The following is a 16,226-nucleotide window of genomic DNA, read 5'->3' as shown; positions in this document are numbered from 1 at the left end:
GTTTGATCTTTTCCTATAGTTTCTTTACTTTATAATTGTGTTTGATATAAAAAAGTTTTGTCTTTAAAAAATATTTAAAATGTGACCTAATTCAGAAAATTGCTAATGGCTAAAAACAAACTGTTAAAAATGTTGCAGTCTAAAAAGATCCTGTCATAGATACTTTGGGGCGATGTGCCTTAGATCTAACGACTTGTGTTTCTAACAGTCTGTGAAGAGCCTGGAAATAAAACCTTTGCCTAATTTATCATTTTCCATGAAAAAAAAATAGCATCATAGAGTTGAGAGCTTAAACACTTGTTTCCTCCCCTCCTTCTTTCCCTTCTTCCGTCCCTCCCCCTCCCTCCTTTCCCCCATTCTTCCCGACTTCTCTTCCTTTGTTCCTTCCGTAAATAGAAGTCATAATAATAGAGGAACAAATGACCCTCCCTTTTCTTGTTTGTACTCCTTTCTAGTTGGCATTACTGAGAAATTTCTAACTTTGTGTTTTCTCTGTGTTCAGGTATATGTCCCGAGTCCACGGTATGCATCCCAAAGAGACCACCCGTCAGCTGAGCTTAGCTGTGAAGGATGGTCTTATTGTCGAAACTCTAACAGTGGGCTGCAAAGGCTCAAAAGCTGGTATTGAGCAAGAAGGCTATTGGTTACCAGGAGATGAGATTGTAAGTCTATTTTACTTGATAAATTCAGAAATTTGGACTTTTGGTTTTCTTTGAATATTAATATAACGTATAGAAATTCATTGTCAGAAATTTAATAGGTCTTAACATTTTTATTAACATAAGGCTCTATATTGATAGCTTCCTTGTGATTCCTTAGGAGAAAACTAACTTTTACAAAAATCTTGCCATTCTCTCTGTTATCTTGCATCTAAAAATTAAAACTATATGCATATAAGTCATGACACTTCTGGTGCTTTCTTCAGCTAATATTAATTTTAAAAAATGTTTCAGTGCAGGACAGGGTTTATACTGCCTAGACAGATGGAAAGGGACACATTGCCTATTTAGGAAAGCTCACTTGAATGGCATCAATCCCGAGCCAGGCTTACAGTAGAGTTCTTATGCACATACAAAGATCTCAGATACTAGCGTGACTGGTCATGTGACTACTGGCAGGCTGCCGGTTGGCCCTGAGCATAAGTCAATCAGGATGGATGGAAAGTTACTTTTTCCTGTACCTCTGTTTAGCGCCAGCTGTGATTTCCCTTAGGGGAGATGCTTTACACGACTATGTCCTTTCAGGACATAGTTTGATGCAGAGAGGCACATAGAGAAGGATTTTCTTCTTGCATAAAGATTGATTTTATTTGTGGTATTTCTGTCTCACCATCATATCTTTTATATTTTAACCAACTAATTGGAAATGCCTTCTTTATTATAATAAACATCTTTTAAGATAATAGGTTTCAAATGTATGTTTTGGGGGATTTAGTAATTTAATTTTCTAACATCTAAAATTTTGAAACTCTCATAAAATCTTAAAAATTGGTTCATTGTGGGAAAATTTCCTGAGAACTTTTGCTTTGTTTCATTTTTTATGGTGACATATCAGACAAGCCATGGCACCACCGCCAAGTGTCTCGATAGTCCTAAATGGAGGGGGTTGTTCAGCTCTCACCGCTTTGTCAGTCTTTTTTTTTTTTAATATATGTCAGAGCTTCAGAAACATGGGGAAAATCATTCCTTGTATCAGTATAATTTAGTTTGTGCCCTGGAAATATTCCTGGGAAGAGCTGTGACTGCTGCCAGCAGAGCAGTTTCCTCTCAAGTTCCTGCAGCAGCCGGAAGTTTGGTTGTTGCAGTAGCCAAGATGGGAGTGAGCCAGGATAGAGCACAGGTAGGAACCGAGAGCCCAGTGTGACTCGGGACAGTCCAGACAAGATGGGATAGCCTGCCCCAGCACTTGGACACTTAGAGATTCGGAAGACTTGCAGAGAAGCGTGAGGCGGGAGTGTAATGATGGCTGAGGACTTGGGGGTCGTGTGTACAGATTCTTAGAGTCGAGGGTTGGCTTGCTTCTTTAAGAACTGTGATTTTTTTTAAATATACTTTGTTCTTCCTCAGACTGAAATCTCTTTAATTCATTAAGCAGTTAGTTAGCTTACTATGTATTAGGTTTTATATTTCTTTTTATTTTACATGTTTCTTTGCACATATTTATAGTCTTTCCTTTCCCTTTTTACTAAATGACATCTTAAAGTATATTAAACAGCATTTATACAGGTTTAGTGCTAATTAGTTCTTATTCACAGTAGTTTTATACCAAATAAGCATATGTAATATAACTGAGTATATCAAACTTAGGCTTAGGTTATAAAATTTATAACTGTAAAGACTCAAGGGTAAAGTAGTATCTGGAATGTTATAATGTCCTTGTTTACATGTCTGAAATTGTCTAAACTTGATTGATTCAGCCCTCTGCTGTAATGTGGGCATATTAATATTCATTCCATTTAATCAAAAATTGTCTGTTCTATTACTATGAAGAGACACCATAACCAAGACAATTCTTATGAAAGAAACTATTTAATTTGGGGCTTGTTTATAGTTTCAGAGTGTTAATCCATTAGGGCAGGGAGCATGGTGGCAGGCAGGCAGACAAGGGGCTCAGAGCTTACTTACATTCTGACCTACAGGTAGGCAGGCAGACAGAGACACTGGGACTGGTAGAGGCTTTTGAAACCTAGAACAAAACCACACCTTCCTATCTTTCCTAAACAGTTTACTGACTGGGAACCAAGCATGCAAATATATGGGCCTTTCTCATTCAAACCACCACAAGGATTAAATGAGAATATGTCCTTGAAGCAGCCAACATAAGTATACTTAAAGCAAGTGTAAATAAACCAGTAAATAAGTATTCTTAGTAATGATCTCTTGTGCAGAAAGGCAATAGAGTTAATAATAATGTGTGTATTTCAAAACAGCTAAAAGAATGGACTTTAAATGGATAAGTTAATATATATCCACTCACCAAACAAGAGTGTGTGTGTGTGTATATATATATATATCTATATATGTGTGTGTATATATAGAGGGTATATATATATACTCTACCTTATAATTATATATCTCGACTCTACCTTATAAAGTTATAGTTATTACTTATAAATTAAGACTTTAATATACTGAGGATAGTATAGTAAAGGCATCAGTTTTTTTATTATTGCTTTTTTTGTTTTGTTTTGTTTTGTTTTTTAAAACAGGGTTTCTCTGTAGCTTTGGAGCTTGTCCTGAAACTAGCTCTTGTAGACCAGGCTGGCCTCGAACTCACAGAGATTCGCTTGTCTCTACCTTCCAAGTTGGGATTAATGGTGTGCGCCACCGCCTGGCAAAAGTATCAGTTTTTAACTAGTCATATAAGTAGTCTTTAATTTAGACTATTTACTTTGTAGCCAGTATTCTCCAATATAAATTCTGTGAAGAGCTTGCCCTTGAAAAAGTAGATCTTGTTGAAGGTGTAAAATATGAAGTTGACTGATGAAATGAGTATCTCACCACTTGACTTGCAGTGAAAGTCCTCATGCCCTTATGACACCCACAAGCTCATGTGATTAACCATGTCACCTGTGGCACAATTCTTTAGATTCTGCACTGTCCAGGCTTTGTGTATTTTTATTAACTCTGTCATCTGCAGGAAGCAGGTCTAAGCTGTGAACTGACAAGCTAGTAAATGCCCTCCACACAGAAGCACCTTGTATGTTATTTAAAGGCTCTTTCATGAATAAAAAGAGTACACCTCAAGCATATTTGATGGAAGGGCCACCTTTCCTATTTTCATGAAGTTGTGGGTCAGAGCTCCGCACACCAGCGTTTGAGACTCTCTAGTTTCAACCGCTTTGTGATTTCAAATGCTTTGGTGCCCTCCAAACTTGAGTTTTAGAGTGTGTAGTGCATTTGTTGAACCCTTCTTTCAGAGTTAGGATAGGTTTTAGAAAGAGGCTTCTGTTATAAAGGGATAGGTGACAGTGTTCTTCCTACTCCTCTGAAGAGAGGAGTTGAGCTGTCAGAAGTGGGGAAACAGGATTAATTCTTGAGTCACTTTATGTAGCAGAGGTTGAACGATGCTTCTCTTCACTCCGTCAGTGTGTGGAGAAATAGAAACCAATGAGTGCAGCTTTCCTTTCTCCACACAGCAATGAGAAAAGAAGCTTAAATGTCAATTTGTTGATATTACATTGTTAATATACTCCTACTACCTTTCTTCTCTAATACTCACCTTTAGAACTTGAAACAATTAAAATACATGCATCCCTGGACCATTATTTTTATTAAGTACAGCAATCATGTCCTAAAAGCTCACTGTCCTGTATGAGACTATTGTCTGTCTTTGAAGAAGCCAGGATATTATAATACAAAGGCAGAGGCCTCTGCATTACTAAAATTCTTCCTTCTAGCCAAGAAATAGTCTCAGACATTTTTCAGTGATGATCTCATACACAATTTGCAGCCCCCTGTATAAGTGCCAGTTCTGTTGGAGAAACTATGGTAAAATTGTTCAGTATCTAAACATCTTCATGGTGATTCTCATATGTGTATATAAAATTATGGAACAAAACAGCAACATTCATAAAACCACTCCTGTTTCTAAATGACCTCTTTACACAGTAGTCAATAAATAAGTATACACAACGAACTGTTTTCTAAATGACACACAGACAGTATTTGAAAAATGCAGGAATTTTTGTGGTCATCTGAAAATTCGTAGACTGGTAATAAGTAGCATTAACTGACAGGGTCCAAATAGTTCCCATAAGCATGGTTTTCTGAGCTTTTGGAGTTCTGTTAGTGAGAAGACATGGAGCGCCATCTTGTTATCTGAACTGTTAATACTTTGTTATGTTGATGCTTTTTCCTTCTGAGTTGTTAAAAGTAGCAGTGTGCTTTTTGGCACTCTATGCAAGATCAGCTCAGTATTGCAAATTAATTATTGAATGCATACATACACGTGCACACACACATGCTTGAATATATACTTGCCATACATGCATGCGTACATGCTCACATTCATAGACTGTTTCATCATCTGCTTACTCTAAAATACACATGATGGGAGGCCATATTTAATCCATATTTCTAGTATCTCATCCCCTTTATTCTTAAATATTGAGAACTATATTTTTTGGGCAGAGTTTTACCACTTCCTAGAGGACTAAAGTTTAGGATTTACTAGTTATCTTTGTGATCAATATAAATTAATGTCTTACAAATTAAATTAGCCTTTTGGTTGATAAAGTGCTCATCAAGGATAGGAAGGAAGGTGTTTCAAAAATACTTATTGTGACATAGGAAGCAGGTAACCTTGAGTTTTGGATCATTTGCAGATAAAATATAAATAATATGTATCTTGAAACAAGGCTATTATTATGAACTGTTGGTGATTTCCAACTTTATTGACAGTTCCCAGGACAAGGCTGCACTTTTATTTTGTGATTTTGATCTGATAGTAAAGAATTTGGTTGCTAGTGTTGGCTTAAAAAATCTTTCAGAAAAATGATATTATTTGTAAAACTACTTTCTCCTTTTATAGACCTGCTGAATTTGGATTCGGGACCTCATTTCTTTCACCGTTCATATCAGTATAGGAGTAGGGTTTCTGCTGAGAGCCCCAGATTGTAGTTTTGTGTAGAATCCTTCTGTTTTCTTGTTTTGCTGCGGGTGAGTCCTTACTAATTACAGACGTGAATAGAGTCTTCACTCCATGCATTTTGAAGTGAACCATTCCTGATATCAGGACTTGAGGCTACTCTTGGGCTTGAGAGTATCATTCTCAATAAAAAGGGGCATTCTACATTTTTCTCTCTGTATTTTTCACTTCTCATTGTTTTAGGATTTTTTTATACTTTTTTTTCTTTAAAAAAAGAGCCTAAGTAATGGAAATAAGTATTTTGTGATTTTCTAAAGATATGAGCTTATTATGTTTGCAGTGAATGGGCTAAAATACCAAACCCAAGTGGGGCGAGCTCGACACCTTGAGAGACTGCTGTCATCTGTTGTTTCCAAATCAAGTGCCAGCTTGTAGGAAGTATTGGTTTATATTTACCTTGAAATTTAACTAGGTTCACACCTCTTAGGTGAAACATTGGACTAGAATTGATGGCCTTGTTCCTCACAGACCTTACTGCCTGAAGCCACAGCAAGAGGGGCTTCCCTGCTTCATTCTTGAGGAAACAAGAGGCTGCTTCTGAATACAAGCTAACCTGGACATTCCAGTACATTGCATACATGTAGCATATGAATTTAAGAATTAGTTTCTTAAAGCAATTTAGATTTTTACCCTTTTTTGTTATAGTTATATTTGTCATTAGTTCATTCATTATTTATTTTTTTGTTTTTCGTGACAGGAGTTTCTTTGTAGCCTTGGCTGTCCTAGAACTCGCTCTGTAGACCAGGCTGGCCTCAAATTCACAGAGATCCATCTGTTTCTGCTTCCTTAGTACTGGGTTAAAGGTGTGCACCACCACTGCCCGACTAGTTCGTTGTTTTAAATACCTTCAACACAAATTTCAATGTACCTTTGATACTGCTGGTGTTTAAAAATTGAAATGTTTTATCTTTATGTCATTTATGTATGTCTATTATATATATGCATATATGTATATATACATATATTTAAATATTTATTCCCAACCTTGGTTACAAAAAGAAGTAAAAAACCCTTTGTTTACTAACTAGTAAATGAGTGCTGACGATTCAGTTACACTAGAGTCCTCTGTGATTTTTAAACCGACTTACTGAGAAGTGGCTCTGTCAAGAGCCTCTATTTGCTTAGTGTTTTGGGGGTTCTATCCTTCTCATCATGTGTTGGTGTATTGTACGCATGAGTTCCCGCTGTTTGGCTCTTTCTCCTTCTCTGAATTCTGTTCCACTAGGCAATATTGTAATTTATTTTCAGTATTTAAAGTCACTAAAATTTGTAACCATCATATCCTCCCATGTAAATGATGAACTAAATTTGTTAACAGAATTAAATTAAACCTAGAATGGCAGAGAACTCACCTTACAGTGCATTTGCATTAAAGCACACTGTCATACACATGCTTAGCAGTGTAATGTATAAAACATAGGGAGTTAAAACTGCCTTTTGATTATTGAAGAAACTTGATCAGAATTTGGAATATATTTCCCAACAGTTCTTCAGACTTCTCCCTTGGTACATGGCCAAACATCTTTCTGAGCTTCCTTTTTAATCCCTTCATTGGAGCGAATTATATTTCCTGTTCTATGTTGCTCAGAGAAATGTGAAAATCAGATATGATAATGAATTCTAAAGTACTAGGAGAGAAATGCACTCATGTTATTCATTTGTGTCTTAGTTCTATTTTGTGCAATACATAGATAATAACACCAGCTAACCTCTCCTGAGTGCTTAGGCTGTGCAGACCTCCTCTGTGCGCTAAGTACCTATGAACTCATTCGGTTCTTACTAAGACACAGGAAACTAATCATTTTACAGATAGAAAATGACATGAAGAAAAGCTAAGCATTCTGCCCAAGATTATAGAGACTTGAGTGTCAGGGCCAGGCTTTGTACCAGTCTGACTCCAGCGTGTTAACCAAACAGTGTATCAGACTGCTGCTAGATGGGGGAGGTTTCGCTCCTAGGCTCTGAGGGCAGCCTGTATAAACTTCATGCTGTGTTTACCACTCTTACTTTCATTATTCTGATTTTTCAAAACATTCAGTGTAATCCTGTTTCAGAGCAATCAGATATGCATTTGTGGCATTGTGTAGATATGTGTGGCACAGACTTTATTTGCTGAAAGATATTTTCTTGACAAGAGTGTACATCTCATGGCACATACATTCCCTAAGATATTTCTCATTATCTATCCATAACCTTCTACAGTCAGTGACAACCCTTAGGTTTGCATGCTACGCTCTTTTCATTAATGATGAGCTCATTGATAGACTTTTCTGTTAGCATTATTTGCCAAGTAGTATGGGTTGTACTTCTAGTAATGAACCATGTGTGAAATCCCTTTAGCCTTCTATATTACCTGATATGAGCAAAATTATGGTAGAGAGACCAAGATTATTTTGTTTTTATTTTGAAAGGCCTACAGTATGCAGCCTTTCTCCAGGACAGCAGCCCCAGACAAGGTGAACTAATTTTGCACTGTTATTTTACCTTAATTCTGCTTTTCTTTTTGTAATAGAGTTTTATATTGTTTAGGTTAGCTAAGTTAACTCTTGCTAGACTTGTGTGTGAAAACTGTATGACCTTTGCACTGCTTCAGTTTTGAACTTAGTGTCAGTCAGTGGTCTTGCCCTTTAAAGGCTTTCTTGTCCTCAAGTGGGATTTCACACTTTTGGCTGCTAACTAGACTGTATCCAGAGCAGCTGATGACTTCCTGTGGCATCCGGTGCAAATGTAGACTTGGCTTATTGGCATATGTGACAGGTGTGTGTCAGCCTATTTGAATGATGTCAGCTTGGCCATGGTCCATGACTCGTTTATACCTCTGAAAAATTGTAATAGATTTTTGAATCAGTGACTTTTGCATGTTTCCTGGGTTATGAATAGCTCTTGTCATGATTAAAATAACAAGAAGCATTGTCTTCTTTAACCCTTATGATGATGGAGTCAGTGATACGCATAAGGAAAACATACCCAAGCCAGTTATGAAGACACACACCTGTGATTCTAGCACTTGCGAGACAGATCTCTGTGGGTTCCGGGCCAGCCTGGGCTACATAGTGAGTTCCTGGCCTGCTAGTAAGATGTCTTAAAACAAAAAGCAAGTAGTTCAAAAAAAATTAATAATATCTAGTAAATTAATTTTAAAAGTTTCTGTACTTTGCTTCATTTAAGTTATGGTTAACATTCCTGCAATTATTTTTTAAAGTGCAGAGTTGAGTACCCCAACAAGGACAGATTTATCCCAGTGTCTGTTTGATAAGTAGGTAAGAGTGTGCATTGGAAAGAGGAAGGCGATGAAGGAAAGCTGGAACTGTGTTCTTCCTGCCTTTTAACATCCCAGCAACCACTATTTGACCCATCACTGAAGAAGAATTAAAATAAAAAATTAAATCATGAAGAATGGCAGTTTCTATTAATTAACCAATATATATATAAATCATTAATGTCCTTTAAAGTATTTCCAAACAGCCATGAGAATAAAATATTTTGTTTTAGGCTTAGAAAAAGTTCTTTAATTAAAAATAGACTAGAATTCTGAAGCTTATTTATATTAAAATTTTTGAATTAGAAAATGAAATAGCTAATATATGATGTATTATGAACTGTCTATCTGAAATGAGATTCATTTTAATTTTAATTCAGCTAAGTTCACATACATGTCTTTAGTGTATCTCAGTCAAACTTGGTAGTGTAGTTGTTTTTCTGAGTTTTATGTAAAATGAGTACTTCCTGACTGCGGTCCACATGGATTACTCCATCAGACGAGTTTGCAGGGAAATACACAGCTGCAGTGAGGAACTGGAAATGCTCCTACTTTACATTATTGTTCGGTCAGTGAAGACCATCAATTTTTTAATGAAACATAAATCCAGAAAGTTTAGATTTCTACAGAATTGACTACTCTGCCTTCGCCATGGCTCAGGATGTGCGTTGGAGGACATAACATTGTGAATATTAGTGACTACACTCTTAGTGAGTGGATGGTGGCATTCAAATGTGGTTGATGTAGTCAATTCTTATTGAGTGCTAGTTTAAACCCCATTTGCCGGGATAATATTAGCATCTGAGAAAATGAGGAAGCCTTGGATTCAACTTTGAGTTGAAAATGACTCAACTTTGGAAAGAGTGCAGATATACATAAAAACAATTAATAGCTGAACCCAAATGTGGGATGTCAGGATCCCTACTGAAAGTAGTCTTGGTGTTGTTACAGTTTTCCTTTTGTTCATTTGGCTCCCACATCTCCAAAACAGGTTGAGTTAACCTTTACTCTGAAGTATATTTTAGAATAAGTGAAGGGTAACATTTATAAAGAATGAATTCTAAGCTAAAAGCAAATGAGTCTTCCTGTCTATACTTCACCCACTTGCCTTGGCTGTACAGAAACCTCACTAATGAAACCTGTTGAAGAATGCCCGTGCAACTCTGTGTTCTTTGATTGCTAAAACTAGCCACATCAAGAATGGAGCCTGCTTTCTTTTGTTTCATATGGTAATCAACCTCTATCAGATAGTGTGACTAAACCTTTAGTTTCACATTTTCAATTTATTTTTCTAAATTTAACAGACCCTGAATAACCCTGAATATTTGGCGACCTGTCGGGACATGGGCATTTTGATTAGTTGTTATTTTCAGTTAAGCATCAAATACTGTGGATGAGAGACAAGCACAGTGAGCTCTACCACGCGAGACTGTGCACCCTGTCCCCGCAGTATGTCAGCATTCCCTTTGTAATCTGTAAAATCAGGACAAAACACAGGTTTGTCTGTTTGAAATATTAAGCTGCCGTTGGTGTGGGACACTTAGCTTACAAAAGACACTGTTTCTTAAATTGTAGTTTTAAATGAAAGATAATACTAGACCTGGGATTGGCTTTGGACATAAATCACTTTGGAGGTGTTTGCTATCAGATCACCTTAAGGTATCTCTGACTATTGATACTACATAGGAGAGAATCCAAAATTTAAAGAAGTAAATTTCTAGGTATTTTCTCTCTTGTTTTACACATTAAATGTCTTAAACTGTTTATAATGCCTAACTTGTGATGGACTTTTAGTTTCAATTTTGTTGTTAGTTATTGAAGATATTGACAAAATGTCATACGAAATTATTTTGTATTTTTTGTAGGACTGGGAAACAGAAACTCATGACTGGTATTGTTTTGAATGCCATTTGCCTGGAGAGGTGTTGATATGTGACCTGTGTTTTCGTGTGTATCATTCCAAGTGTTTGTCTGATGAGTTCAGGCTTAGAGACAGCAGTAGTCACTGGCAGTGCCCAGTTTGCAGGGTGAGTACCTATGAGCTTTCATGTGCTGGTTAGAGGGTTGAAATTTATGAATATAGTGTCACCAAGATACCCCAGGTGGTCTTGCAAGGTGAATGATCCATCCTGGAGGGTGGGGGCTACCTGCTGAAATGACCATGACAAATGAGCAACACTCATAAATGTACACACAGAGCACATCCATCTTTCAGGCTTCACATTTTAGAGAATTTAAATCACATGGAAATATCTTCTCTTCACATATTTTATACCTATTTCTAGATTATGTAACTGCTTTAAAGGATAGCTTTTCAAAACATGAACTGCTTGCCACACCGAGGTCCATTCAATAATGACTTTGTAATTCGTGGCAGAGTTGATGCTACTGAGAACACACATGGGCAGAAGGCACAGTGTTGGGAATGTTCTTGACGTGCTTCCCGTGTTTAGCCATGGACGATGCTTTTGTTTCTGTCATCATGACTTAGTTTATTTTTTGCTTATATTTTATGTGGAAGGTGGAAGGATGGGGCATTTGCCCATTAAGAATTCTAATTACCTAAAGTCAAATGCATTGTGCAGTTGGTAAAATACATACTTGCTAAATAATTTTCAGTCATTTTTCTCACTGAAGAATATGCATGCTGTGAGGTTGTAGTGCGTCTGTATATGAGCGATGTGTGCTGACAAAATACTACATTTTCCAGGGCACTGAAGGCAATGTGCGAACTTCTGTGGTTGCAAGCACTACGGTTTTATAATTTGTGTTACTCAGGTCCTTAGCTGGAACCCTCGTCGTATGTCCCACTTACCCATGATCACAGATTTTAAGTATGTCTTAAATAATACTTTAGTAATTTAAATGTTTAATTTCTCAAAATTTCATTTTTACTATTTTCTCCTCTTCAGCATCAGTCAAAGATTTCATCTGGGCATGATCAGCAAAAGTCCAGGCCCATTCTAGTTTTCCACTGTAAAGGAGTTGTTGGTTACCTTAGCCCACTCGGTGCAGCATTTCCTTAGTAACTGAGATCTTGATTACCTGAACCCACACTGCCTAGAGTTTCCTTACTAAATGAGGCCTTGAATTACTTGAGCCTACGTCACGTAGGTGTTGCTTTGTGACTGAAGGCTTGAATTAAATGAGCCTACTCTACCTAGTCCTCCCTTGGGAACCGAGGTCTTGATTACCTGAGCCCACTTAGCTTAAGAAGTAGGATAGCATTAGAAACCTGTTTCATGGTGAATTATTGGGAAATATGAGACACTATAAAAAAAATCTGACTGTATCAGTGTTAAAGCCGAGGTTGTAGATTGATGTCCACACGGAATTAGTACAGGCACGGCCTCAGGTCACTACTCTGAACAGGGGCTGATGTCACTTGTGTTCTGATTTCATGGATTTGGATCATGCCTCTTAAAAGCAAATCTATCTCTTATATTCTAGAAAATAAAAACTTGGTCTCTCCAGGGGAAAAGCTGGACCTGTTGGCACAGGCCTCTAATCAATAGCTACTCAGAATTGCTTGGGCTATGGAGTAAGCTCAGGGCCAGACTAGGAGAATCAGAGGGACCCTATCTGCAAAAACAAGCAAGCAAGCAAAAAGTGAAGATAATTTTTATATATAGCTCAGCAACAGATTACTGAGCAGCTTTCCTAGCATCTGTTGAGAGCCCAGATTCAGTCCTTTGTACCCAGTCTCTAGAAGAGGGAAACTGAAAGCACCCAACAATAAACACAAGGAGTGGAGACAGCCACTACACCTTCAAGGTTTTATAGTTAATGTGCAATTCCTAGGTTCATAGTAAAGAATTTAGGTAAAAGCACTGGAAGTTTTGAGGCAGGGTGATCGCAGTGAGGGTTTTGTATTATTTATATTTATTTGCATTATTTGCATATTTATATATAGAAAAGCAATCCTACTTTGAAGAAAATAGTATGTATGAAGTTCTGTTTCTGTTTCTTGTCCACAGTTGCTCTGTTGTGTTCTTATTAGTTTTTTTGGTTCGTTTTTGTTTTATTTTTCAATATTTCATTATCAGTTGACTCAAATGCATGACTACTTCATCCCATTTTTTTTCTTTTGTTTTTCCTTGTTCAGTTTGGATGTGTTTATGATACAAGGTACTTATGGAAATGATACTGTAAGTTACACAAAAACCTAAATTATGTATATATAGTATAGTCTGTGAACTACTCTTCATCAAGACTCAGAAAGCCTGTGTTTGGGACTAAATGTGGGGAATTTTACCTTCATCTCTGAAACTGCCCAAGAAATCATTTGTAAGTTAGGTCTGTTCTATTGTTTTAATAGTTATGGTCAGGAAAAAGATAATTGCTACTGATTCTTTTTCTAGTATGAAAATAAATAATAACCTTAAAGTTGTAATGGAATTTTAAATGTGTATCAGGTAGAATTTTTGGTTAATTTAGGTTTTAAAACAAAACAAATTATAATAAAATCCTTCTTTAAAAAATGAGTATTTAGACTGAAATATTCCTGAACTAAAAGAGTTTGGGGTTCACAGACTAAAACTCTAGAACTATGGTTCCAATTAGAATCAACTTTTCCAGTCTCTCTTGCCCTCCATGGAATGTTAGATAATTACATAGGATAATTGTTATACACACAAAGAATCTTGTAGAGAAGAACCTTATCTCCAGCCAGGCCAAAACAGCACACAGAAAGCCAATCATTACTACAAAAATAAAGTGTAAAGCGAACATGTCGTAATAAGTGGTCGATCTCCAAAGACTTTCTTCGTTTTGAGACACTGCTGAGCACAAGCTGTCTCCGCCCCGGCTGTGCTGTCACACCCGCCACACTGATCTCAGGTCTGGAAGCTGAGAAGACAGCGTGCACCTTCTCAGTCAGAGCAGTTTTACCAGTTTTCATGCTTAACTTAGGGATTTTACATTGCCAGGAATGATCCTTTAGAATGTCTGCTTTCTACACTTTGCAGACACAGCCAGTTGTTTTTTAAAGAGTAGCCCATGAATATGTCTAATTAGATTTTCCTTTGAGAAAAATATCCTCACTGTCTTGTTTTATACTCTTGTTCCTGTGAGCTTATTAATTAAGATGGTATTTTAAAATCATTTTTAAAAGCTTTGTTGTTAATTATCCAAGTAAAATAAGAAAAGCAAATTCACAGAATTCCTTTTCTGTATGTAAATATTCTTCAGACTTCTTATGTTGTGCGTATGTGTTTGTGTGTGTAAATTGTGCGCACTATTGATACAGTCAGCTTGTCTCCAATAAGCTGTGTCCTAGACATCCTACAGTAGAGAAAAGCCACACGTCCCTCACCTGACCAGTTCTCATAAATGTATATTCATGCGCCACCCATCTTCCTCCACTGAGAGCCTGTCAAGATGACATCCACAGCACTGTGTTTGAAACCAGGCCCAGTTTCAGCTTCTGAACACTGCACTCATTATTTCTTCATGAATCTGGTTTACATTTTATTTTCATGAAATGATCATAAATTTACCAAGCAAAACTTAAAAAAAAGTCCTCTTTTGAAAACTCTATTGAAGATTTTACTTACATAAAAGAAGTACCTTTAAAACACAATATAGTTCATGGTACTTTCCATAAAGCATTTGTGTGTGTGTGTGTGTGTGTGTGTGTGTGTGTGTGTTGTATGTGTATATATGATCCTGTCTGCTCACTTTTGGTAGGATGCGTTCACTGACTGCAATTCTTAAATCTGACAGTTATGAACATTTATATTATTTGCTAAAACAACTTACCCTTCAAAGAGTGTAACCATTTACATCACAGCCCATGGCGACAGTTTTCATTGACCATTTGGTTTTTGTCAGATGTCTCATTTTCACTTCACTTTATTTTTATATATAGTTTCCAAATTACAAAGTCATTTTCCTCTTTGGTATCATAGTTTCTCTCTCTCTCTCTCTGTCTCTCTCTCTGTCTCTCTCTCTCTCTCTCCCTCTCTGTGTGTGTGTGTGTCTGTGTCTGTGTGTCTGTCTGTCTGTGTATGCGTTCTTGTTAATCTATAAGCTTTTGGGGTAAGACTCACAGGACTGTTATAGTAATACCTGTGACATTGTTCTTGGACTAAGATCTGGGAATCATCAGACTAAAATTAGCAATTATGGTTACAATCAGTCAGCTTTCCAATCTACTTTTTCCTCTTAAAGTTTGGGAAAAGATATAGGATAGTTAGATATAATAATAAGGAACTTTTGAGCATTGTTAAATATATTGTCAAGGTGGTTTGTCATTAAAAACTCTACAACTGCCTGCTAGGGTGGCACCATACTACCTTTTGGCATAGTGTTCCCTGTTGTTCTGCCACGGTGATAGTGGTCTCTGTCCAGCGTGAGCCTCCACCACCATGTGACTCTGACCACCAGAGCAGATAATGTTGTTTTCAAACATTCATATTCTGAACCCTGTACAGCCCCAAGAGAAGCGTCTTCCAATGTGAAATGTCACTTTTCTCAGAGTGGCCTGGCCTCTGTCTCCCCATCAGAGCCTATTACTTTCAGAATGCTAAAGGAATGGTCTAAAGAATGGTCTGCACAGACCTTCCTTCCCAGTGTACAGATTCTGTAGCAAGTCCTGTCTGTGAGAGCAGTGACTTTAATATCTGAGAGTGTGACATTTTCTCTTTGTCTAATACCTCATAGAATATCAGGAAATTAATGAAGGGAGCAGTACCATAAAGCAAGTAAACTGTCTTTTTTTTTTTTTCAGACAGTTGGTATGTTCCAGTGAATGATCGAGACAGGGCTTCGGAGGGGGCCCCGTCTTCCCTCCTCCTTCAATATGATCATCCTCCTATGAGTGCTTTTTGTTTTATCTTGTTTTTTTTTTTTTTGACTTGGAGGAGTTGTAGATTCATGTTAGTCCCACAGTTTAAATTAAATTCATACACACAGTTTTCATCTGTGAACTGTAACCTGTCATTGGCAGCAGTTAGGATATCAAGTGTGTTCCATGTTTGCATAGTTAATAAATATCAGGAGGAGAGTAATTAGAAGTCATGGTGAGCTCCTTGCTCTCTCTGTGTCTGGGCCTCAGATGGAATACTGCTCTGAGATTTTGCCCACAAGGAATAATATCAATGCCACTTGATTTCATCACATCATCTGACTCAACTCTGCATCACTTTACATCTCATGTGGTGCTCATGCACACACATACTACATATATACATACTACTACTACCACATACACTACTACATACACACACCAGACCACACACACACACACACACACCAGACACCACAACACACCAGGCATATCAGACACCACATATATCGCATACTACTTTTGAATGAA

At 37.1% G+C, this 16,226-nt stretch overlaps 1 protein-coding gene across 15 annotated transcripts in view; it reads left to right on the top strand.

Annotated features, from left to right (window-relative positions):
* Positions 1-16,226, top strand: part of Zmynd11 (zinc finger MYND-type containing 11) — an 86,172-nt gene that overhangs the window by 49,988 nt on the left and 19,958 nt on the right. For 8 of the 15 annotated variants that reach the window (XM_085699213.2, XM_085699212.2, XM_085699211.2 and 5 more), the window contains exons 3-5: positions 503-662; positions 8,061-8,105; positions 10,774-10,935. In XM_085699213.2, coding sequence (XP_085555339.1) covers positions 503-662; positions 8,061-8,105; positions 10,774-10,935 — 367 coding nt within the window. The remainder of the gene's footprint in view (positions 1-502; positions 663-8,060; positions 8,106-10,773; positions 10,936-16,226) is intronic. The other 7 variants (XM_085699221.2, XM_085699222.2, XM_085699214.2 and 4 more) reach the window with 2 other exon arrangements.

This window comes from Myodes glareolus, chromosome 14 (genome assembly GCF_982192425.1).
Source record: "Myodes glareolus chromosome 14, mMyoGla1.1, whole genome shotgun sequence".
Lineage (NCBI taxonomy): Eukaryota > Metazoa > Chordata > Mammalia > Rodentia > Cricetidae > Myodes > Myodes glareolus.
Note: the sequence above shows the minus strand (reverse complement) of the source record. Positions and strands in the feature narration are given on the sequence as shown.